This window comes from Acinonyx jubatus, chromosome B1 (genome assembly GCF_027475565.1).
Source record: "Acinonyx jubatus isolate Ajub_Pintada_27869175 chromosome B1, VMU_Ajub_asm_v1.0, whole genome shotgun sequence".
NCBI lineage: Eukaryota > Metazoa > Chordata > Mammalia > Carnivora > Felidae > Acinonyx > Acinonyx jubatus.
The window spans coordinates 198,391,667-198,414,422 of NC_069382.1; the positions used below are offsets into that span (position 1 = coordinate 198,391,667).

Genomic DNA, 22,756 nt, shown 5'->3' on the forward strand with positions numbered 1-22,756 from the left:
TGAGACTTAGAAACACTGAGCCTGGTGTGCAGAGCCTGGTGTGCAAAGCTCAGTGTGCAAAGCCCCAGTGTGCAGAGCCTGGTGTGCAGAGCCCTGGTGTGCAAAGCCTCCTGAGATTTAGAACCACTGAGCCCGGTGTGCACCCGGTGTGAGGAGCCCCAGTGTGCAGGGGCCTGAGGACCGGCGGGAGCTATCTCCCTGAGGCCACACGAAGGCCAAGACCCACACCCAGGGTGCGGGGTCTGTATCACGTCCTCGCACCTGCAGGACTGGGTGGCTGCTCATCACCGAGATGAGCCCGCGGGGTAGGGGCAGGTGGGGACGCTCACCTCCCTCCCGACACTCAATCACCACTTCTGTCCGTGTGCTCGTGGGGAGAACTTTAAGAGCTGCTCTGTGCAACCTCCAAGTAAACGGTGCGGCCACCGCGCTGTGGGGTGGGGCCCCCACATTCGCCCGCTCGCTGAAGTTCGTGTCCCCGGACCAGCGTCTCCCCACCCCCACCGCCCTCAGCGCCGGCAGCGCCCGCTCTGCTCTCCGTCCCGACTAGCTCGGCCTCCGTAGACCCACATACGGGCACCCTCGTGCGCTGTTTGTCTCTCTCCGCGCGCCCCAGGTCCGTCCGTGTCGTCGCAAGCGCCGGCAGTTCGTCTGTCTCACGGCTGAGTCGCGCCCCATCGTCCACACCCACCACATCCCCCTACCCGCTCGTCCCTCGGTGGACGCTGGGGTTGCGTCCGTGTCTCGGCTGCGTGAATGATGCTGCCAAGACCACGGGGGCGCAGAGAACCCTCCGTATCCCGCTCGCACTTCCTTTAGGTCCATCCCTGAAGCGGGTCGTAGGGTAGTTCTGTTTTGACCTTTGGGAGGACCCCACACTGTTCTCCAGAGCGGCTGCACCAGTGTGCGATCCCACCAACAGCGCAGGAGGGTTCCCCTTTCTCCGCATCCTCGTCTACACCTGTTGTTGCCTGAGTTGCTGACTTTCACCATTCTGACAGGTGGGAGGTGCTATCTCACCGTGGTTTTGATTTGTATTTTCTGATGATGAGTGGTGCTGAGCATCTTTCGTGTGTCTGCTGGCCATCTGTGTCTTCTTTGGGTGCAGGGGGTGCAGGGGATGTGGGGGTGTAGGGGGTGCAGGGGATGCGGGGGTGCAGGGGTGCAGGGGGTGCAAGGGATGCAGGGGTGCAGGGGGGAGGCATGTGGGTGCAGCAGGACCCCTACCTCACATGACACACAGAATGACCCGAAGGGGTCCCAGGCCCATAGACAAGCACCAAGGTTTTATCGCCCAGAGAAAAACACAGGTGTCCTCGTGACGTTGGGGTAGGCTAGGCCTTCTCAGATATGACACCTAAAAACGCAAGCGAACAAACACAAAAACGGACAAATTGGGCTTTATCAAAATTAGACTTTTGTGCCTCAAGGACACCGGTTAAAATTCAACCCATAGAATGGGAGAGAACTACTCACAAATCATATATTCGATAAGGGACTTTTATCCAGAACATACAGGTAACTCCTGCGACTCAATAATGTCAAAAGGCCCCCCAATTTAAGGACGGGCAAAGGATCTGAACAGACATCTCTCCAAGGAAAACATACAAATGGCCGAAAAGCACACGAACATCATGAGCCGTCAGGGAAATGCAAATCGAAACCACAAAGAGACGCCCTTCACATATATTAGGGTGGCTCTTAATGCAATTTTAGGAGACGGAAAGTAGCAAGGGTTGGCAAGGAGGCAGAGGGCGGGAGCCCGGGGCGCTGCTGGCGGGGGCGAAGGGCACTGCGGTCACCCGGGAAGACGGGCTGGTGGCTGCTCCGGAGGTGGGTCCGCGAGCCCCGGCAATTCTCCCGGGAGTGTGCTCCCAAATGCTCCTTGATGGTGACTGGATGAACCAAGCGTCGCGTGTCCGTGCGGTGGACCCCCTGTGCAGCCGTGAAAGGGGACAGAGCGCCGACAGGTGCCACACCTTGTAGGGCTCCATGTGCCTGACATGTCCGGAGAGGGCGGGTCTGCGGGGACAGAGGAGGCACATTACTGGTTGCTGGGGGGCGGGGCGGGGGGAGTGGCAGCTAACGGGCGCAGGGTTTGTTCGGGGGGCGTCCTAAAATTAAGTGTGGGGACGCCTGCACACGTCTGTGAACACATGAAAACGCACTGACGCGTGTGCTTTGTGTGGCGTGTGAATCACGTGTCACTGAAGCCGGAACAGTTTTCCAAACCGGAGATGCCAGCGATGGGGTGTGCAGTTGGAACCCCGGAGGGACGGAGGAGGAAGTCCCCGCTGTGAGGCGTCCTGGGAACGAGGGGGTGCCAGCCAGGACCTGGGGCAGGGGCAGGGCGGGTCGGAGGGTGGATGAAAGCCAAAGGCGAGACAGGTAGGTGGAGGGCAGAGACCGTCGTCCAGGAGGGTGGGAGGCGTGGGGCACAGCTGCCCTCAAGGAGGGGGGCTCTCAGTGCCCGGGGCCCCGGTCTCTGCCGGCTGGTCGGCTGGTGCCCTGGCAGCCTCCGAGAGGCACAGTGCACAAGAGTGCGGAGGCCAGGTGTGCCCGTGCGAAGGAGGAGAGACGGGGCTCTGACAGTCACATGGCAGGCAGGACGCGTCAGAGCCTGAGCACGCGGGGTCGGGAGCCGGCTGCGTCACAGAGCTGGCTTGCGGTTACACCGTGCGCCCCTCACGAGCTCCGGGCGCCAGCCATGCCCGGGCCTCCCGCCTGCAGCCAGATGCTCCCGGTTCCAGATGTCCAGCGAGGCCGGGCTCTGGGCCGCCGCTGGGGTCGGGCCGCCTGGGGAGGGGGAACCACACAGGCTCTGGGTGAGACAAAGCAGGGGCCAAGCCCCAGCCGCCATTTCACAGGCCTTAGCCTCAGGTCCCCACGCGTAAAGTGGGGGCCCGGTGTGCACATAAAGGGGACAGTGCCCAACACATCATGGGCGCTCTGTAAACAGTAGGTGCATAACCCCCGCCCCTGGGCTGAGTGCTCCTTGTGAATCTATATTTACTGTCGGGGTCCAGCTGCACACGGCCTCTGTGCAACAATCTAAGTTGCGGGTAACCACAGGACACCCAACCCAGCTGATTATTGACTTAATTCACTGAGAACAGAGTACAGCTTCAGGCGTGGCATGATCCAGGATCCAGGATCCAGGCTCTGCTCTTTCTCTCCTCTCAGTTCCACTTCTCGTGTGGCTTCATGCCAAGGCAGACACTCCCCTCAAGGTCATCGGATGGTTACAGAGTCACGGGTCCTGATTCTCACATCTGAAGAAAGAAAAAGACTGGGCTGGCGGAAAAAATCTCCTCCAGCAGGAAGCTCAGGCAACTGGCTCCTTAAGTGGAATGGACTCTCATGGGTTAGAGGACCACACCTGAACCAATCACCGTGGAAGGGGGGCGGGACATGCCCATGTGCTGGGCCAATCAGGGCCTACCCTTGAAAGGCGCTAGGACCTGAAACTTGGCTCCTGTGGACCGGGAAAGTGGGGAGCAGTTTTAGGAAGACAGCGTGACCTGCGGCCCGAGCCTGAAACGGCTGCAGGGTGGGCGCTGGGTCCAGGCTGAGAGGCCCAGGGAGCTGTGGGGACCCCAGCCTGGCAGGACAACCTGGGGCGTGGGGCGCTGCCGACAGAGGAGATGCTGGAGGAACGGGGCAGGCAGGCTGCCCCGGGGGGTGTGTGAGAGGCGCTCCCTTCCCGGAAGGTGTGCAAGCCCCTTGGGACGACCCCTGGGTGTGGGGGGGGGGGGCTCTAGCTCTGGCCCGGAGCACGTCACTTTGTGACTGCGTGACCCCAGCCTCCAACTGAGCACCTTCGGTATTCCCCAGCCCACACCGCCCCCCAAATCAGGGCCCGCTGTGTGACCTGGGGCGAGTCACTTAAGCTCTCTGAGCCTCGGTGTTCTTCCCTGGCAATGGCAGGAGGCCCTCCACCGGGACACGTGGGGACTCAAACTACAGGGAACACAGTAGTCGCCCAGAAATGACTTGGTGCTGGGACCGTTGGAGGGGGGCTCCTGGGGGCACCTGTGTCCTGTCACCACGTGAAAGCTTTGAGAGGGGCCCCAGAAGGCCATCAGCACCCTCCTCGCCCTCAGCTCTGAGCTACTTTGTCTCTGGCTCACCTTCAGCACAGCTGGCCCGCGGGGACCCCGGAGGACACAGCTCATGGGGTCTGAAGAGCGGCTCGGCCCAGGGGCGCAGGGAAAGGGGTTCCAGACTCCTGCCTGTGGCTCCTGGCAGGTTTGCCCATGCCTGACACCCTGGACGGCCAGAGTGACTGTCCCGGGGCATCGCCCGGCCCGAGGCTCCCACGAGGCCGGAGAAGGGCCTCGGGGCCTGAAGGCCGGACGGCTCCCGGGAGGCCCGCGGCCACCAGCCAGGTGGGTGGGGCTGGCGGTCCTGAGAGCAGCCGAGCCTGACGGAACAGACAGGCCGTACCCTCCCAGGAGAGGGGTCACGTCCAACACCTCCCCCGTGGGGGATGGGGCAGGGCGGGGTGATTTCCAAGAAGGGCCTGGGCTGCAGACAAAGCTGAGGGTTGTTGTCTTAAAAGAAAGAGCCCAAGCCCTGCTGGCCGGGGGCCCCGATTTCATCATTTCCATCAGCCGGGCCCCTACCCTGCCCATCTTGGCTCAGCCTCCCCGCCTGGGCCTCGGCGTCGGCCGGTTCCCAACCAACTTGCGCACGAGAGGTTCCAGTCCTGCTGCCTGGGTTTGAATCCGGATTCTGTGGCTCGCTTGCCGTGTGACCTCGGGACGTCATTGGACCTCTCTGGGCCCCGCATTCTTAATGTGTGAAACGAGCACGTCAGTAACAGCAGCTGCTTCGGAGGACGCGGCGAAAGGGTTCGCGCCGCTGCAGGGGAGAGGCTCAGTCCCTGTGACCTTATGTCGATTAGCCTGGTTGTCTCAGCAACCCACTTGCCCTTCCCGGGCCTCAGTTTTCCTCCTATAAAACAGGTACGAACAGAAGTGTAGTGCTGAGAAAAGAGCATGGACTTTGGGGTCGGACCCAACCATTCCCTAATCCTGAGTCCTTCATCCAGTGGTTCAGGGGCCTTGGGAAAGCCACTTAGACTCTCTTAGCTCAGTTTTCTGCCTCCATGAAATGGGTATATTGGCACCCTGGGTGGCATTGTTCCCAGAATTTAAGGAAAAGCTCCGAGGAGGGCAGAGCCGGGTGAGCAGGGCAGAGCTTGAGGGCGGCTCCACTCTACCTGGCCGCAGTGGGGTCCCTCCCCGCCTCCAGGACCCGCTCCCACCCTCGTCCGGCCATCTGCCCTCCCACCCCTCCATGCCTCCCCTGACGCGCTCCCTCTGCCATACGCTCACCCAGCCCTCGCCCCCCTATTTGTTTTCTGTGTTGCATCACAAAGCCTCACAAACCTAGTGGCTTACAACCACACACCTTCGTTGCCTCGCTGTCTCCGTGGGTCAAGAGGCTGGCACACTGTGGCTGGTCCTGGCTCAAAGTCTCGCAGGGGGTCGGCCAGCAGCACCCCCGACCGGAGGCTCAGCGAGGAAAGCGTCTTCAGGGTGTTGGCAGAATTCATTCCTCGTGGTTGCAGGACTGTGGTTCCCATTTTGTTGCTGCCTGTCAGCTGGGGTCTGCTCAGCTCCTAGAGATCGCCCCGGGTCCTTGCCCCGCGGCCCGCTTCCTGGGCCCCTCGCACTTCCAAGCTCTCTACGCTTTAAGCCTCAGACTTCAGGAAGGGCCCAGTTCCTTTTGAGGGCTTGCCTGATTAGGTCAGGCCCACCCACACTCAAGGGGAAGGGAATTACGCAGGGTGTGCAGACCAGGGGGCAGGAATCTTGGGGCACATCCTAGCACCCCACCCATCTCCTCCTTTGGCTCTTGGGAGCCCCAGGAGGAAGCCTCTTTCTTCTCATCCTCCAGTAGGTAAGAAACTGGGGCCCCAGGTCACCTAGCAAATGACTAGAGAAGAAACCACTGGGGACCGGCCTCAGGTGTTTACGGCCTCCTTTTGTCCATGAGGGGACTGATGTATTTATTCTCTACAGCCTTGTGGGGTCTAGCAGAGTCCAAAGGTGGGAGTTACAGGAGCAGAATTTAACTCAAAGGAAGAGCATTCTAGTAACCGAGGGGACTGCTTTGATGGTGGTGAGCTCCCCGTCATCAGAGGTGTGTGAGCAGAGGCCCTGCCAGGAAGCCTGGGAAGGGGATGCTCACGTCTCCTGGTGCGGTCACCCAGTACCTCTGTCAGCTCGGTCTCTGGATATACCTTCCTGCCAGCGGGGACCATCGTCCTCTGGAGAACGCCGAGCCCGCAGGTGATCAGACACGGACGGGACGCAGCTCCGGACTCCGTTGCCTCCGTGACTAGGTCAGGGATGGACAGGAGAGCCCCCAGGGCCAATGAGATGCACTGAGACTTCTGCAGGGCTGTTGGGGACTCGCCCTGGAGCACGGTGCCTGGTTCTGCTGGTGGCCGTCATGCAGCCAGCACCAGGGGGACACAATCCACACGGGCCGGAGGACATTCGGAGTCCCTGGATCGGGCCATACCTGATGCGAGCCCACCGCGTCAATTCCCTTTTGTTGAGGCCAGTTGGAGCGGGGCTTTCTGTCACTGACCCTGAAGGACCGGGAGCTGAGGGGTCATCTTGTCCCTCCAGGTGTCCTGCTTTCTTGCACCCCCTTCCCGCAGCCCCTGCCCTGGTGGTCGGAGCCCCTCTCGAATGCCACCCACTCAGGAAGGCCCTCCAATCCCCGGGTCCTGGAGTGGCCCCCTGCCAGGCCCCCAGGTTTCCTTCCCCCCGGGAAGGGTAAGGTCGCCCTCTCAGAGGGACTCGCTTCCTCTAAGTGCGGTGGATGCCAAGGGGAGGGGACGGCAGACAGATGCTCCCAGGTCACTGACCCCCGGCCACCCCACCCTCTGAGTCACCCACTGATGTGGGCTGATGAGTCTTATCGCAGGCCGAGGTGTGGCCTGGGATGGTCTTTGAGGTCCCCAAGTGACATAAGCTATGACCTCACCCCATGTGAAGCCCAGGCCTGGACGAGGGTCAGGGGACGGGGTAGAGCCTGCCCGGCGTTTGGACAGCTCGGCCCGAGGACCAGGGCCTGGCAACCCCGTCCGGCTCTCTGCAGAGCTAGAGGCACGGCAGGGGGCACCCCGGGATGGGGGGGGAGGGGAGGCAGACCCCGGCCCAGCACAGGTCCGGCCCGGATGCGCTCAATTCCATTCCAATCGTGGGTGGTAACACCGTGTGACGCCCAGCGTGCTCCAGCCCTGGGGAGATGAGACACTGTCCCTCTCTGCAAGGGGCTGCCGCCTGGAGCCGGGTCAGGCATGACCTAGATGGTGGTCGTATCATAACTGCACCCCAGAGGCAAGGTCACTGTTTACAGCAAGAACCCTCGTCCACGGGTGCAGGACCCGGAGCCTCACGGAAAGTATCCCCATTTGCCCAAGGATGTGAGGGTGTCCCCCAGAAGGCACTTGTCACGAGCTCATAGATAAGGCAGAGCGCAGGGCCAGGACCACCCTCCGGCTGGCTTCTGCTGCTGTGACGCCAGGCCCCCCCCCCCCCCACCACCAGCGCTGACCTGGGGAGAACGCCTCAGTCCCTGAGCTACGTTTTCTTAGACGGTCCCACGGCAGCATCTGTGGCCCTTGCTACACAGTTCCCAGGGCCCTCAGTCCCCACAGACCCTCTCCCCTCTTCTAGAACCTTCTTGCCCTGGTGTCTTGTGTGCCCCAAACTACATGGGCTGAGCCCAGCCCGTTCACGGAACAAGGGTTCATGGATCTCTTTGCCTGTGGCCGTGTGGCACCTGCGGAGGCCTGGCGTGGGGCAGGTGTGCTCATGAGTGGGCGGGCGAGGTGCTTCCCACCAACCTCAGGATCTCAGCCCCTGCTCCCGACTTAGCTTCTACAACTTTCTGCCAAGCGCAGGCCCCAGTGCCGAAGGAGTGGCAAACCCCCAGGAGAATGCAGGTCACGCCTGCTGACCAATGGAGCGTCTCGCGGGATCCCTGAGCTGTGTTGGCCCGGGTCCCCACCGAGGAATACTGCACGAGGAGCCACACAGGCCCCACCGCGGAGCGTGCTGTCAGGACGTCAGCAGCATCTTCTTTCTGAGGCTCCCCGGGGGACCCTTCTCTCCTCGACGGTGAGAAAAAATAGGCTGCTTGGGATAATGGGCTCGTTTCCATCACATGGACATCACGTTTCCCTCTTTGCCCTGGCTACCAGGAAGCTCGGAGACAAATTTATGGGCATGCGCTAAAAATATCCTCTTGTGGTAATAACAGTTTGCATATTACCCTCATTTCTGGCTTCCCATTATGTTTCTTCCCCCCCCCCCCCTTTATTTGCTTTGCTCTGTTTCTCTTTTCTCTTTTTTTCTTGTTCTTGCTCACGAAGAGCCTTAAACATGGGAGCGGTGAGGGGGAGTAAATGCACACGAATGGATGACACATTTATGCCAACAAAATAGTGCCCAGCATTTGTGGGCGGTGTCGGAGAGCGGATGACAGTGGCGGACCAGAGAGGGCCTGGCCGGGTGCCCGGGGACACCTGCAGAGCCCAGTCGTGAAGGCTGGACAACCTGCCTCCCGTTCCCTGTAGGTCCTGACAGTGGAGCCTCTGCTTTCCTTAAAGCGCCACCCTTCGAGGAACGCGCACCCACGGGAGGGCAGGGCTCCGGGAGAGACTCAGATGCCCCGGAAGGGGTCCCATAGCCTCCCCCGCCCCAAGCTCCTGGTGGTGGTCCTGGTTCGCTGAGCGGGAGGCAAGGAAGGAGCACGAGCAGCAGGGGGCGCTGTTCCCACTGTCTCCCAGGCAGTGCCTCCTGACATCTGGAAACAGATTCCAGCAGAGGTCTGGGCCTGGGGCCAACCCGTGCTCGCTGCAGCCCGCGTGAGCCCAGCCTGCCCACGCCAGGGGCGCACAAAGGCGACCCCAGGAACCACACCCCACCGTCCAAGTGGAGGAGGGAAGCTTGTATGTTTCCTTTCACTCTGGGCCTCGGTTTCCCGCTCCGTGCTAGGAGCAAACACCCCTTTGCAAGTCGGTTGTAAAAGTCATAGGGGACCGTTGGGGGCAGTGCGGTCTGGACGGAAGAGCTCGGACTGGCAGAAAGACCCAGACTGGAGTCCCAGCCTGCCACCCGCTGTGACCTGCGCCTTCCGGAGCCTGCTAGGCACCGTGAAAATTGAGCCAAACAACGTATGCAGAGCCCCCAGGGCCCAGGAGCAGCAGTAGCTACGGAGGGCCATATAGCTCGGTCTGTAGCAGCGGCCAGCCCTGGGGGAGCCTCCGTTTCCCCACCTGTAGACAAAAAAGGTGAGAAGAAGTGAGCTCTTGGCCCTTCCTGAGGTCTCTGCTCTTCTGGGCCCGGTAGAATCCGGGCACCAGAAAGCACTGCCCTGAGGGATGGGCGTCTGCAGCATGATGGGACCCCTATGAAGGGTCTGCTCTGGGTCACGATGCCCCCATTGGGTGGGCCACTCCCTCTACCGCTGAGGCCTGAGCCCGTCCGGCAGGAGATGCAAACCAGGAGCCCAGTCCCAGAGTCCCCAACCCCTGGCGTTCGGGGTCATTCCAGGAAAGGGCCTGAAATTCTCCACGTCTTCAAAGAAAAAGACATTTCCGGTTTTTGGGGGGCAAAAGCACATGTCCCTGTTGCCCCTTTGAGAAGAGGAAGCCCCAGCCTCCCTTCACACCCCACCGCCCTGTTGTCGTCCACGCTCGTGGCCACTGCCTCTCGGGACCCCACGGTGCTCACGGCCGGGGGCCCCCCGGTGCCTGCCCCGCGTCCCTCCCTGCTCCTTCTCCTTCCTCTGGGCCAGCGGTTCCCACCCTGGGTGTCCGTAAACTTGGGTGAGAACCGACATCTCTGTAGGCACCAATGCCCCTCCCTGAAGGGCAGCGTTTCCTTCCGTGGCGAGGTAGGCTCGAGCCACGGAGCCGCCTGTGACTGTCGCCGAGAGAAGCCACAGGTGTTTCCATGACCACCGTGGCTGCTGCGGGCACCCCAAGCGTCCCTTCTGCTCCGCGCTGCTTGCGGATCTCGGCTGGTAACCCCGCCCCTGGCCAGACGCTGTTATTTAACACGTTCACCAAGAGGCCCGTGTGTCCATCACAGGCTTATTTCTGTTGCTCTATTTTAGTCTCTGCGTTTGGGCAGCTCCTTTCCGTTGCGATGCTGCCCAGTGTGTCTCAGGCGTTTACAAAAGCGTCCTTCCGAGAGACGGCCTGCCTCCCCAGGCTTCAGCAGGTGCCCGGCGGGGCTCACGACACAAACAGGGTGAGGATCTCCGGCCCCAGGGCTGGCGCGGGGGCGTTTTTTCCCTGCCCAATGGGCCGCCACTCTGACTGATTGGCTTTTGCTTCCGGAGCCTCGGCTCCACGACGTGGTGACCGGCTCCTGGTTTGCCGCCTACCAGAGGAGAGTCCCGTACCCCAACCCCTCCGTGGGCTTCTCCCGACAATCCTGTGAGCTAGCCAAGTGCTCTTCCTTCCCCTCTGGTGGAGGGGGAAACTGAGGCACAGAGCTGTGGACGACTGCCAGGGTCACAGAGCGCTGAGGGCCGGAACCCCCAGACAGGCAGAACTGGGTCAGGCGTGTCAGTAAGAGGTCGCGCCCTCCAAGCTCTGAGGAGGGAAGTCCGGGCCTAGGGCCGGTGTTTCCTGAGGGTTTGTCCCTGGTGGAGGTGGGGAGCCAGGCCGGGGTGACATCTGCTGGACCTCCAAGCTGGACTTGGGGCAAGGGGGTGGGGGACGCGCTGGGGAGGAGGGGCAGGGAGATCCGGGCTCGTCAATTTCCACGGGGAGAGGAATCCTGGGCACGGACTGGGACGCGGCTGGCACCGGGACTCTGGGAGCGCCCGAGAGAGGCCTGTGCCCCGGTGGCTCCTCCCGCCCGCGCGGCCCCGCCCCTCAGGCCCCCCAGCAAACCCATCGCCCGCGTTTCCGAGGCCAGGCCGGCGGCGGCTGGGTCTAGGCCCCGGAAGGCCAGGCCGGGCGGGGGCCGGCGGGGGCCGGGGCGGGGCTGGCGCCGAGGGGCCGGGCCGTCCCTTCCAGCGAGGGCGGGCCGCGCGCGCCTTTAAGTGCGGCGGGGCCCCGGGCGCGCCGCGTCGGCCCAGAAGGAGCGGGCGCCTCTCCGGTCCCCGCCCCCGCGTGCCCCAGCGGTCCCGCTGCCCGCCCGCCGGAGCCGCCGGCGCATGTGGCGGCGCGCCCTTCCCCGTCCCCTCCGCAGGCGGCCGCAGCCCGGCGCCAGCACCGCCTCGGCGCCCCCGCTGGTCCCCGGCCCGTCCCCGGCGCTGCTGCGGCCGGACGCCGGCCCGGCCGCGATGCAGGCGCGCGCGCTGCTCCTGGCCGCGCTGGCCGCGCTGGCGCTGGCCCGGGAGCCCCCGGCCGCGTCGTGCCCCGCGCGCTGCGACGTGTCCCGGTGCCCGAGTCCCCGCTGTCCGGGCGGCTACGTGCCCGACCAGTGCAACTGCTGCCTGGTGTGCGCCGCCAGCGAGGGCGAGCCGTGCGGCCGCCCCCTCGACTCGCCGTGCGGGGAAAGCCTGGAGTGCGCGCGCGGCGTGTGCCGCTGCCGCTGGGCGCACGCCGTGTGCGGCACCGACGGGCACACCTACGCCAGCGTGTGCGCGCTGCAGGCGGCCAGCCGGCGTGCGCTGCAGCTCTCTGGGACGCCCGTGCGCCAGCTGCAGAAGGGCGCCTGCCCGTCGGGTAAGCGAGGGGGGCGCGGGGTGGAAGGGGAGGCCCCTTCCGGGGAAACTGAGGCGCGGAGCTTGGAGGAGCCCGGAGGTCGGCCCAAGCTGGGCATCGTGGGCAGGCCCTTTGGAAATCATCTAGCCAGACCCCTGGTCTTCCAGGTGGGGAAACTGAGGCCCAGGGTCACAGAAGTGGTTTAAAGGGGGAAGTCAGTGCTCTCCTGACCACCAAGGGGTCTGGTCTCATCAACACGTACCTGTCTTGCGTATCCTTTCCGCGGGTCCCATATTCCGCTCTGCTCCGCCCCGGGGGTGTTGGGTGGAAGGCAGTCTTTCCTGGTCTTACATCTCACCCAGTCCGGATGTTCTCTTGAGCGACATCCAGCGTTCTCTTTCTTTTGAGCTGGTCTTAGCGTGCCGGTCTCCAGAGGGCTGTTGGGAATGGTGATGGAGCATGTGGGGGTCTCTGCGCGGCTCGGGGCCTCCTGGGACAGGCTGCTGAGGCAGGAAGTTCCTCTGTCCCTCCAAACCCCAGGACGACCTCCCCCCACCCGGAGCTGGCCCAGGGCTGCTTCTTGCCACACAGCTGGACTCTGTGCGTGGAAGAAAATGCTAGAAAACCCTGCCGTCCCTTTATCTGTTTGGGGCACCTCCTAGGAAGGCGTTGGTCCAATAGGTACTTGGGGTCGCGGTGTGCTGGGCGCTGAGCCCCAAGGTCAGGGGGATGAGTCAAGCCCTGTGTGGGCCCTCGTTTCATAGCCTCAGGGCGGGAGACGCTAACCTCGAGGACAGGCTTGTGGCCCTGGGAGCCCCGTGGGGAGTATATCACCTGCAGCACGCTTCAGGGATGAGAAGCATCCGAACTGAATCTCACGCCAGGGACGGATGTTCCAGGCGGCGGTAGGGAAGGGCTCTCCGGGAACAGGGAGTAGTGTGCGCGCGAGCGTGTGTGTGTGCGTGTGTGACACCCAGGGCTGACACTTATGAGTGGCCATAAGTGTCGTGCCAACGGCTTGGCCTCCATCTTGCAGGCCGGACTTCCCCAGTTGATGCCTGAGTCTGTCAGAAGTTCCGGGGACACCTGCGGTCAGACGCCCCCTCCCCCCACACACAAAAATAATAAAACCCAGCGTTTCCCAAGAAGGTGTCAGCAGAACACATATGACCTCCTGGCACACGGGGGTTCCGAGGAACCCAGTCCGGGAAACACTAGATAGGCCTAAGTGTGATGGTTTGGGGGAGCCAGTGAAGGGCTTGGAGGGAGGTGAGGGTGATATGGTCAGGCTTGTGTTTAGATGGTGCCCAGGAGAGTGAGGGATGAGAGCCCGGTGCCGGGCAAAGTCCCAGAGACGGGTGGTGGGTATTTAGACACTGCCCCCTCGCGGGTGGCCCATCCGCCCTGGGGCTTGGGACTGGCGGGCCCATCTCAGGCCACGCCGATGCCTCTGAGACACAGGGGGCTCGGGGTGGGGCTGGAGCCTTCCCACTACGGCGTGGCTGTGTCCACGGGCCCCCCCAACCCTGGCTCCCGCATGTGGGGGCCGCTCTTAGAATAAGGCTCCAGGGCTGGGGCCGGGGAAGGCAGGGAGGTTGGAGGCCGTCTGAGCATGTGGAAACCCTCATTTCTTGACTGATCGAGTCCACATTTGTCAAGTACCTTCCCTGTGTGTCCAGCTGGCCCCCGGCTGGTGGCAAGGGCGCTGGGATGGGGCCGACCCTGTCCACGCCCTGCCCTGGAGACACCTGAGGGTCGGGGAGACACGTGGGAGGGTGAGAAGAGGGCAAGAGCCTGAAGGCAGACAGGTGCACAGGTCGCTCGGCGCACAGGGGGCGGCTGCCAGCGCGGGGGTCACGGGCTGGGGCGCCACCGCGTGGCCTCAGGCAGCTTGCTTACCGCCCCCCTTCCCATCTGATGACAGTGAGGCTGACTGACGCTAGCGGGGGCGGGGACCGACGGCCGAGGTGCGTGGGCACGTGCCCCTGATGGGTAATCCGCAGACCGTGTGTTAGTTCCCCGAGTTACTGTCGCTGCCAGGACTCCTGCCCCCAGCCCCGTCTCTGTTTCATGCGGCGAGTCAGCTTCTGTGCCGAGCCGTGGACGGTGAGCGGGAGCTCTCCCAGCAAAGGAGGGGGCGGCGGGGGGGACGCAGCACCAGGCACGGGACCCTGTGAGCCTCGGGGGGGGGGGGGGCTCAAAGAGAGGGGTGGGGGGGCCGCGGGGCTGGGGTCCGTGAGCGCCGCTCGCGCAGTGCGGCCCCGCCCTCACTCCTGGCCCTTGGGCCGTCATCGTCCCCCCAGGTACAGGGACCTCAGACACCCGGGTTTCTGCCGGCTGTGCGTGCAGAATCCCGTCCTTGCGGAATCCTTGCTGCGCCGGGGTCTCGCGCCAGCGCCGTCTCATCGGGCCTTGCCAGTCTGGCCCTTCAGGCACCGCAGAGGCGCTCAGTGAGGCAGGGAGAGGTCAAGGGGGTCTGAGGCCACTTGTTCGGGCCTCGGCTCTGGCTGGCTTGGAAAGCGGCACCGTCATGGGCCCCAGGCTTCGTTCTGCAGGCAGGGGACCGCAGGGCCCCGGGGGCCTGGACTCAGGTGAGCTCCACTAGGCTCGGCCGCCACAGAGCAGCATCCTCCCTTCCCCCGCCCCCCCAAGGGTCCAGCCAGAAGGCGCCGGGTGATGTCTACACATGACGGCAGGGGAGGCACTGCCCAGCCCGGGCATTTCTGCACAGAATTCCCGCCCGCTGTCCCCTCGCTGGGCCCGCCCTCAGATGCACGGCGCTGATGACTCAGGGCCAGTCTCCAGCGCCCGCCTCTTCCCGGGGCTGGAGTCCTGCATCCCTGCCGGCTGTGGTCCTCTACCGGGAAGTCTAGGCCAGGAGTGCTTGTCACCCTCCCTCGTTCCTTACCTACCAGCCACAGGCGAGTCTTCGGCCTGGAAACGTCCCCCAAGCCACCGGTGCCCCACTTGTCCCCGCACCGCTGGCCTCCCCCTAACCTCCCTCATCCTCCCTCCCACCACTCTTCCATGCGGCAGCCAGGATGGCCTTGGTAAACCCATTCTGCCCGTCACCAGCAGGACCCCTCGGCAGCTCCCCGACACTGACCTGACCCCCGAGGCCCCGTGCCGTCTGGGCCCCCCACCCCACCCCGCACGGCCACCTCATCCTCCGTGCTCCAGCCTGCCCTTCTCCCCACCTCAGGGCCCTTGCACATGCTGTGCCTGCAGCCCAAGTGCCCATTTTCTCACTTTCACGTGGCCACGTCCTCATCTGTCTGGACCTAGACGACCCCCCCACCCCTGAGCTGCCTTCCCTGATCACCGCACCTCGCAACCCCCTCATTAGCCTCACGAGCACACCCCGGGGCCCCTCTAGGCCCTCACATCACCTCTCTGACCCGGATCATCTGCCTTATTTCCATCCCCACCCTCCTTGCATACCCCCAGCGATGGGGCCTCACCACCTTCCCGGGAGCTTTGCATTTTCCCATCTCCACGGTAGACAGAACCACTCCCTGGCGTGAATACCTGTCTGGCGCCGGGATGCTAAACGCAGACGTAAATGTGCTCCTTGTGTCCCTGGAGGGAGGAGGCTCCCTTCTGCACTTAGCCAGAGTCCCTGCCCCTCAAGGCCTCTCTGCCCACCCCTGCAGACGAATAGGCCTTGGTGCGTACAATTAATTCAAAACCTAGAGCCCAAGGGCAGCGTACGACGTGGCCTTTAGGAATCCGTGTTCCGTGTGCGACCCCGGTGCAGGTTCAGACGGTGTCTCTCCCTTGTTTTATGTATTAAGAGCTTTGGTTGGTATTTGATTTTCATCCCCTTAGCAGCTTCCTGTGTGTGGAATTCTGCACTGGGGACCAGGCAGGATGACGCTCCCCGCCCCCCCCCCGCCCCCCGCTCCCTGCACCCTGGACGGCAGGGCTGAGACACAGCTTCTGGCGGCTCCTGAGCCAGGAGCCCCCCCAGAGAGGAGCCTGAGACCCGGGGTGCCGTGCAGCTGGCCTTCGCCGACCAGGCTGGGCCCGGGAAGCACCCTCACCCCCTGTGCTCCCGGCATAAGCCTAGAGGCGCGGCCAGGACCCCACAGCAACCCCTGGGGTCTGCCCGCTCGGGCGTCTCCCCTTGCCACACGCACCTGCACGCAGCGGCCCCGGGGGGAGTGACGAGACTTGGACCTCCCTGCTAAAAGCCCAGCCATGGCTCCCACTGCCTTCAAGACCCAGCACTGACTTGTGCTGCAGCCTGGCCTCCCCTTTCCTGCCGGGCCCCACCACCATTAGCAGATCGCCTACGAAATCCCCATCCTGTCTTGCGAGGGACAGATGACTACGTGTGGAATCCAGGTGAGGGGGAAACCACCTCCAGAATTGGGGATGGGTAGGTTAGGAAGGGCTTCCTGGAGGAGGTGGCACGTAAACGGCCATGAAGAGGTGGGCACGGAGAGCGCAGGAGCTGGGAGGGTGGCCCGTCGTCAGGAGGGGCGGAGCTCAAGGGTTATGAGTGACACGTGTGCAGAAGGGTGCAGGGGCCCAGCTTGGGGGGGCGGGGGGCGGTGCCCTGGTGGGGAGGGCCGATGCGGCTGGAGCGAGGGTGACAGCTGAGGGCCTGAGGGTCCCTGATGGGCGTCGGGGTTGGGTTGGTGGGGGTGACAGGATGGTGGGGGCCCCTGGAGTCAGGGCCGCTGGAGGAGCGGGTCCGGAGAGGCAAGGTGTTAGGTGCAGATCAGGTGCTGGGGCCACTCTGGTGTAGACGGTGTCCGGGGCGGGGGCAGGGTTCCAAGAGACCGGCTGACGAGCAACCGTGTCCGTGCGCAGGGGTCGTGTCGCTGGGTCTGCCTCGTCGGGCGCGCACGGCCTCGCTTCCGGACGGGCCGCGGGCCCTCTCCAGCCTGTGGTGGCCCTCCGCGACCCGTGAGGCCGGTGGAGCGGTGGGCCCCGCCCAGATCCGAAGCCCCGTCCTTGCCTCCGGGTTCGTATCCTCGGGGAACCAGGGGAGACACGCAGCCACGTGAGGATGGCCGGAGCTGCGCGGCTCAGCCAGACGAGCCCTGTGCTGGGTGAGCTGGACCCACGGTGTTCCAGGCTCCACCCGCTGGCTCCATGCACCTGACGGGCACCCCTCAGTCGTCCGCCAGCTCACCCGCCTACCAGGAGCTCTGGGGGGGGACGGGGCCCAGCCACACTCGCGCGGCCTCCCCAGGGGCCTGGGGTTTGCACAAACCAGACAAGGAAGTGGGCGGGCGCCTGGCGGAGTGAGCGCTGTGTCCTGCCCGAGGGTCTCAGGCCTCCTCCCGGGCCTTGCTTTGAGGGAGGAAGGCCCCCAGGTTCCCCAAGGTCAAGGGGGAGACGCCAGGCTTGTGCTTCAGGCTGTCAAAGCCTTACACACACATTCTTGAGGTCTTATTTTCATGGCCCATTAGAAGAAAAAGCTTAGCGGGGGCATCGAGCTACCCCAGCTGGTGAGGGACAGCTCTGCCCACGCCCAGATTCCCCTGATTTTCCGTGTGCTGTTCCGCACGCGAGGCAGACCCCCAGCGCCTTGGGGAAGTGGCTTTTCTGTCTGATTTTGATAAGGTTGTTAAATAAGCAGGTAAGAAAGAGATTGAAGTCGCAGGCCCCTTGTCCTCAGTGCAGCAAAGGTGTGGCCAGGATGCATGTATGTGTGCCCCACACCGAACACCAGGTCTAGAGGCAGAGGGGGAGCAGGTGAACCCTTGGAGATGTGCAGTGTCCAACCTGCCCCCTGGATGCTTTCACCCTGGAGCACATGACGGGCAGAGCCAGAACTGCGACCCTGTTCGGTTCTCAGGGCTGAGTCCCAGCTACACCACCTGCAGGTCTCCTAAGCTCTCCGCGCCCCAGATCCCTCATCTGTGAAGTGGGGATGGCAGTGGTGTCCTTCCCGCTGGGCCACTGAGCAGTCAGGCGAGGAGTCCAAAGCGCTTGGCACAGCGTGAAGGCTAACAGCCCTGAGTGCCAGCAGACTGAGTGCTGACGGCTGGGTGTTTCTGCCATAGCTGTGAGGGTGAAGGAGAGGTAGGTAGTCGAGGAAGAGAAGGTGCCAGAAGGCAATGTCTGTGGAAGGGCTGCCACATGCCCAGGGGACTTCCCAGGACCCGGCTGGGAAGCCTGAGCCCAGAGGAGCCGCTGATGGACCCGTCAGGGCCGGGAGGGCTTCCTGTCGGGGGAGGGCCGGGGGCCGAGCACACCTTGGCTTCCGTGGCGACTGGCCTGCATACCCACCTTGAAAAAGTCCAGACAGGCCGGTGGGAGGGCCTCTCCTCCGTGACGTTGGCACATTAGAGGAGCCAGGCTGGCCCCAAGGCGAGGACCGGCCAGGCCAGGCGCCCCTGGGCAGGACAGCCAGGCGCAGTGGCTGAGGACCAGCCCGGGACAGAGGAGGTACCTGGGGTCAGCGTCAAGGGACCTGGCTCTGGGCCCTGGTGGGGGGGTTCTCCTGGCCTGTAAAATGGGCAGAGACACCTGCCTTGAAGAACTGCCACGAGAGTTCACCGGACCACGGGCCTGGAGCCCGTGGATGGCGGCTGTGGGGAGGGACCCACGGGGGAGGAGGCCTGCATTCCAGGGACAGGCGCCTGGGGCCCCAGGGCCACGGACAGCGGTGCTGGTGCCCCTGGGAGCCACAGTGGGATCGGAAGCCCCTGTTCCTGGCTCTGGGGGCTAATTAGACCCTGGAGGCGGCTCCTGGGGCTTCAGAGCCTGCCCCAGATGGGTGAGTGCGGCCTGCAGGTGGGGGCTGGGGGCCGTGGGGGGTCCCCTGGGACAGCGCCCCGGTCCCTGTAGAACATCCGTGCACCCCCCCCCCCTTGCTCATTCACTCATTGTCTCACTGCTCCCTGCTCAGTGCTGTGGATTGGGGCGCCCAGGCCATGGGGACAGAAGGACGTGCCTCGGGAAGGGAGGTGTTACAAGGCGCTGTGGGACCCAGAGGGGTGAGAGTGGTCACTGAGCCTGCCAAGTCGGGGCAGGCTCCCCAGAGGAGGTGTGCGGGCCTGGGCTCGAGGGACGAGGGGAGGGAGCCGGGGGCCCAGAGGGGAGAGCGACAGGTGCAGGTAGAACCTGGGCCTCGAAGGCACTGCTAAGACGTCGTCATCTGGTCTGCAAGCTGTGTTCAGCATTACGGACGCATAGGCCCAGGCTTTGCGGTCATCTGCCGACGGCCCTTCCATCCCAGTTCACAGCTAACCACGGCGTGACAGGTGGCGGCTTCTTCTGATGGAATAAAGGCAATGACCTCAGAGAGGGCCAAAACTGGGTCTCAGTGCCTGTTATGCGCTGGAGGGGTAATGCATAGTCGGGCAGGCTGCGCACTGCCCAACTCCAAGGGAAGCCAGTCATGCTGAGACCTTTGTTAGTAATGGTCCTGGGCTTGTGCAGTCCACAGCCTGTGTAACACTATAAGGCGGCCCGGTGGGATGTCTGGGCTAGTCACTTTCCCACTCTGGGCCTTGGTCTCCCCCTCTGTTGTTCCGTGGCAGTATGGCTCTCCAGAATTGGCACATAGTGAAGTCCTCTCTCGGGGTTTGCCACTGTCCCTGAGCCCTCCAGGGAGCTTGGCCACGCCAGGGTGTTGGGGTGGAGCCCTGACGCCCAGCTTCTCTCCCTGCCAACCCTTGTCCCAGTCCGTCCCATCCTGGCTGTGTCCCTTCCTCTCCCGGGAGGCCCCACTGGACACCTGGCCTCGATTGCTTTGCCGTGTCAAATTCCGCACAAACTGGACCTTCCAGAGCCCGTGGGTCACAGTTTATTTTTGAAAACAAAACACGACAACAACAACAACGACAAAGGCTAACGGCTGAATCTGGTGGGGACTGACTGTTGACTTCAGAACTTTGGCTGGAGGAGGGGGTGGGGGTGGGGGTTGTCAAAAGCCCAAATAAACAGAGTCTGCTTTCCAGCCGTGGGGCCCACGGTTTTCATGTGGAAAGAGGCTGTGGGAACCGAGTCCTCCCTTCCCACTGATTCATGGGGTGATTCATCTGTGTGTAGGGAGGAGGACCAGGAAACAGGCCTGCCCCGCCCCACCACCCCCTCCCCACCGCCCACCCCAGGGCCCTGCTTAAAGGGACAGGGCCCAGCGGGACTCTAGTCATCAGCTGGCTGACCCAGGAGCCTCGGAGGGGTGCCCCACGCTCTGGGTCAGGGAGGACTCAGGCTCTGAAGTCCCTGGGACCCGGATTGGGGCACCTCTGGGCTTTGCTGTGCCCCATCCCCCGTCACGCTGTGCTGTGCCCGACTCGGCTGAACTCAGGTGCACACAGAGGCGCTCGGCCTGCGTGGCTTGAATATACCCCGCATGAGAGGCAGGGCCGTGGGTGGGGCATTACACTGGGAACCCCAGGAGGGAGAGACTCATGCTGGCTGGAAGGAGCCTGCCGGGGGACTGCCTGGAGGAGACGGCACTGGAGTTGTGCCCGGGACAAGCTGGCGCGTCCTGCGGGGCGAAGTGGGGAATGGTCTGTGCAGGTGAGGCACAGAACGGTGGGTGATGGAGCAGAGACTGGGGGTAAATGGCCCAACAGGTTACACAGCAGGGAGAGGGTGACCCTTGACTGGGCCCTCAGGGACTGGCCGCCCCAGCAGAGCACGGTGGGCGCGAGCCTTGGCCGGGGAAACCCGGAAGACCCTGCCAAACGCCCTCCCGGTGGAAGAGACAAGGGCCTGGGGTCGGGGTCCTCTGAGGTCCCCAGGGCACAGGAACTGCCCGGCCAGGAACGTCTCGTCAGAGTCTGGAACCTGGACAGGGCAGCAGACTCTGTGGCTGGTTTCCTTCCCTGTGCCCGGAGGCCAGAGTATGACGTGGGCTCCCAGGGGGGTTGCCTCGAGGTGGAGAGGGCAGAGCTGGGCTCACCCCCCCCAGCTGACTGGCGGCCTCGGTCGCAGAGCGTCAGGGAAAATTAGCGATCCCGCGTGGAGATACAGACTCCGACCGCGATGGCATGCTGGGAGCGTGGAAGGAACCCTGGCCCACAGTGGGCCCTGCCCCAGGGCCCCCGTTAATGTGAGCTCTGAGCCCTACACCCCGCCCCTCCGAGGGTTTTGCCACCCGGAAGAAGAGGGCTCCCAGGCCGTAGCCCCTGGCCGCCTGCATTTTGATGGGTGAGGGGCCTCGCGGTGGCCGGCGGGCTCTGGCCACCCCGGACAGGCAGCCTTTGATTCAGGCTGACCACGGTGGCCTGGGCCCCCCTGTCCAGCGCCCACTGCCTGGCTGAGAAGCAGACATCACAGAACCGGCGGTGGGGGGGGGGGGGGGTCTCCTCCCCACCTCTGACCTTGGACCCCGAGGGAAGCTCTCTCCGGTTCAGGCATAACGGACACTCGGGGCCCCTAAGGAGGAGAGCCCTCGGCCTGCGCTCAGAACCTGCCTTCTCTAACTAGAGACGCATCTCCAGGCAAGAGGACTGAGCTCAGGGAGCCACAGTTTTCTCACCTTTAAGATGGGGGCAGTGCCCCCTGCCCTGGCCGCCTCCTGGACGTGGGGAGACGAGTCGGGGTGTGGAGAGCCCTGCATTTGCCCCAGATGTTTATGCAGCACCGATGATGGCTACACTCGCCTTACCTCCTGTCCCTCTGGGCAAAACGGAAAAATCCGGATTCTCACTCAACCCTGATGACCCCTCACCTCCCAGGACTGGACTTCACGGGCCGAGCCCTCTTTGCTCGCCAGCACCAGTCCCGGGGTGCAGGGTTAGGCTCACAAGTCACATCCGTACCCGGTTCCCACAGGTCGGGGGTCGGGGGGGGGGGGCACCTTCAGCCTCATTTTCAGACTAGGAGTCAAGGCCCAGAGAGGGTGAGTGATTTGCCTGAAGCCACACAGCCGGAAGTGGGGCTGCCCAGCCAAGCCCGGCCTGCGGGACTCCCAGCACTCGGCTCATTCGGGGAGCCGCTTACAAGCAGTGCTGGGCGGGCCCGGTTCCAGGTACCGCCAGCCTCTGGCTGCGACCGGAGAGAGCTCAGCACATGCCCGAGCAGGGAGACCGAAGGGGTGTGGGCCCGGTGCCACCCACATCCCTCAGGCCTGCGGTCCCAGCAGGCGGCGGCCCCCACTGCTGACAGCAGCAGAAATCTGAGCCGGCAAAGGTTCCAGGGGGTTCATGAACCGCCTGGAAAGTCGGACTGGGGTCCGGCCAAGTTGGATGGGGGGCCCTGGCGACGCAGACATCCGGAGTCCCGCGGGGCCTGGGAGGGGGCCACCCCAGGGCCAGACCGGGGCAGCTCCGAAGGGATGGCCGGGGACCTCTGCTGTCACCTTGCCCGATCACGGCACTAGCACGGGCTGGAGGACGGGCCAGAGCCGGCGGGGGAGGGGACGGTGGCCTCACGCCAGGGCATTGCTCTGGGTGAGGGCCCAGGGGGCTGGCTCGGGTCTGGCTCAAGTGTCACGTCAGGATAAGTGTCCTGACATCTCTGAGCCTCCCGGCCCACCCAGTGGTATCGCGTCCAGTGAGGAGACTCCACAGTAACCGTTCTTGGGACGAGGGAGCCCCCTCCCAAATATCTGGGTGTCACCGGGCTGAGTGTCGGGCATCCCTGAGGGGCTCTGAGCCTGGGGGGGGGGGTCCTCGCTGGAGCTTCCTCCCGGGGGGGGGGGGGGCGGGGTTTGGGGCACCGCTGGCAGTGTCTGGGTCTCATCAGTGCGCCTGGTTGTTCCCGCCAGTGCAGGTCTCCACCAGCTGACCAGCCCGAGGTACAAGTTCAACTTCATCGCGGACGTGGTGGAGAAGATCGCGCCGGCCGTGGTCCACATAGAGCTCTTCCTGAGGTGTGCGAACCCCTCCCGGGCACCCCCCACCCCCGTTCTAGCACGGGGGCGGTCGAAGCCAAGCGCACGTGGGGTCCGGCAGACCTCCCCGACACCTCCAACTGCTGATGCCCTTGGGGAGGGCGGCCCCTCTCTGACTCTGGTCTCCCCGCCAAGGGGGGGGGATACCGACCTCATAGCGCCAGGGCGTGCTAAGCAGGCGCACCGCGGAGTCAGCTCTGGTGGCCCTGAGACTGTCAGAGCTGCTTCTGGGAAGCTCTGGGGCCCCAACGGCT

General features: G+C 64.0%; 2 protein-coding genes and 1 long non-coding RNA gene across 6 annotated transcripts in view; 1 reads left to right on the forward strand and 2 right to left on the reverse strand.

The window, feature by feature from the left end:
• Positions 1–1,471: 1,471 nt before the first annotated feature.
• Positions 1,472–7,552, reverse strand: LOC113603359 (uncharacterized). Of its 2 annotated transcripts, XR_003424929.2 has the most exons (3): positions 5,416–7,552; positions 4,131–4,956; positions 1,472–3,272 (listed from the first exon to the last, which is right to left on the reverse strand). It is a non-coding gene; the product is annotated as an uncharacterized LOC113603359 (long non-coding RNA). The 2 variants fall into 2 exon arrangements; XR_008296439.1 differs by having other exon boundaries at positions 1,472–4,956.
• A 52-nt stretch (positions 7,553–7,604) lies between these two features.
• On the reverse strand, positions 7,605–12,408 carry LOC113603341 (uncharacterized). Its single transcript, XM_027072666.2, has 2 exons — positions 11,955–12,408; positions 7,605–9,304 (listed from the first exon to the last, which is right to left on the reverse strand). Exons 1-2 carry the CDS (start codon positions 11,983–11,985, stop codon positions 8,403–8,405), a joined length of 933 nt encoding a protein of 310 aa, XP_026928467.1. The 5' UTR covers positions 11,986–12,408; the 3' UTR covers positions 7,605–8,402.
• Positions 11,103–22,756, forward strand: part of HTRA3 (HtrA serine peptidase 3) — a 31,525-nt gene continuing 19,871 nt past the window's right edge. Inside the window, exons 1-2 of one of the 3 annotated variants that reach the window (XM_027072556.2) lie at positions 11,103–11,713; positions 22,382–22,481. In XM_027072556.2, the coding sequence (XP_026928357.2) occupies positions 11,200–11,713; positions 22,382–22,481 (614 nt within the window). In that variant the 5' untranslated portion in view covers positions 11,103–11,199. The remainder of the gene's footprint in view (positions 11,714–22,381; positions 22,482–22,756) is intronic. The other 2 variants (XM_027072650.2, XM_027072496.2) reach the window with 2 other exon arrangements.

Excerpts from the sequence above, each read along its gene's own strand:
- LOC113603341 (XM_027072666.2), bottom strand. The coding sequence starts at position 11,985 with ATGGGACCCGCGGAAAGGATACGCAAGACAG. Across the intron at positions 9,305-11,954 it reads GGAAAGGATACGCAAGACAG|GTGGGGAAACGGAGGCTCCC; the intron begins GTACGTGTTGAT and ends TTTTGTCTACAG.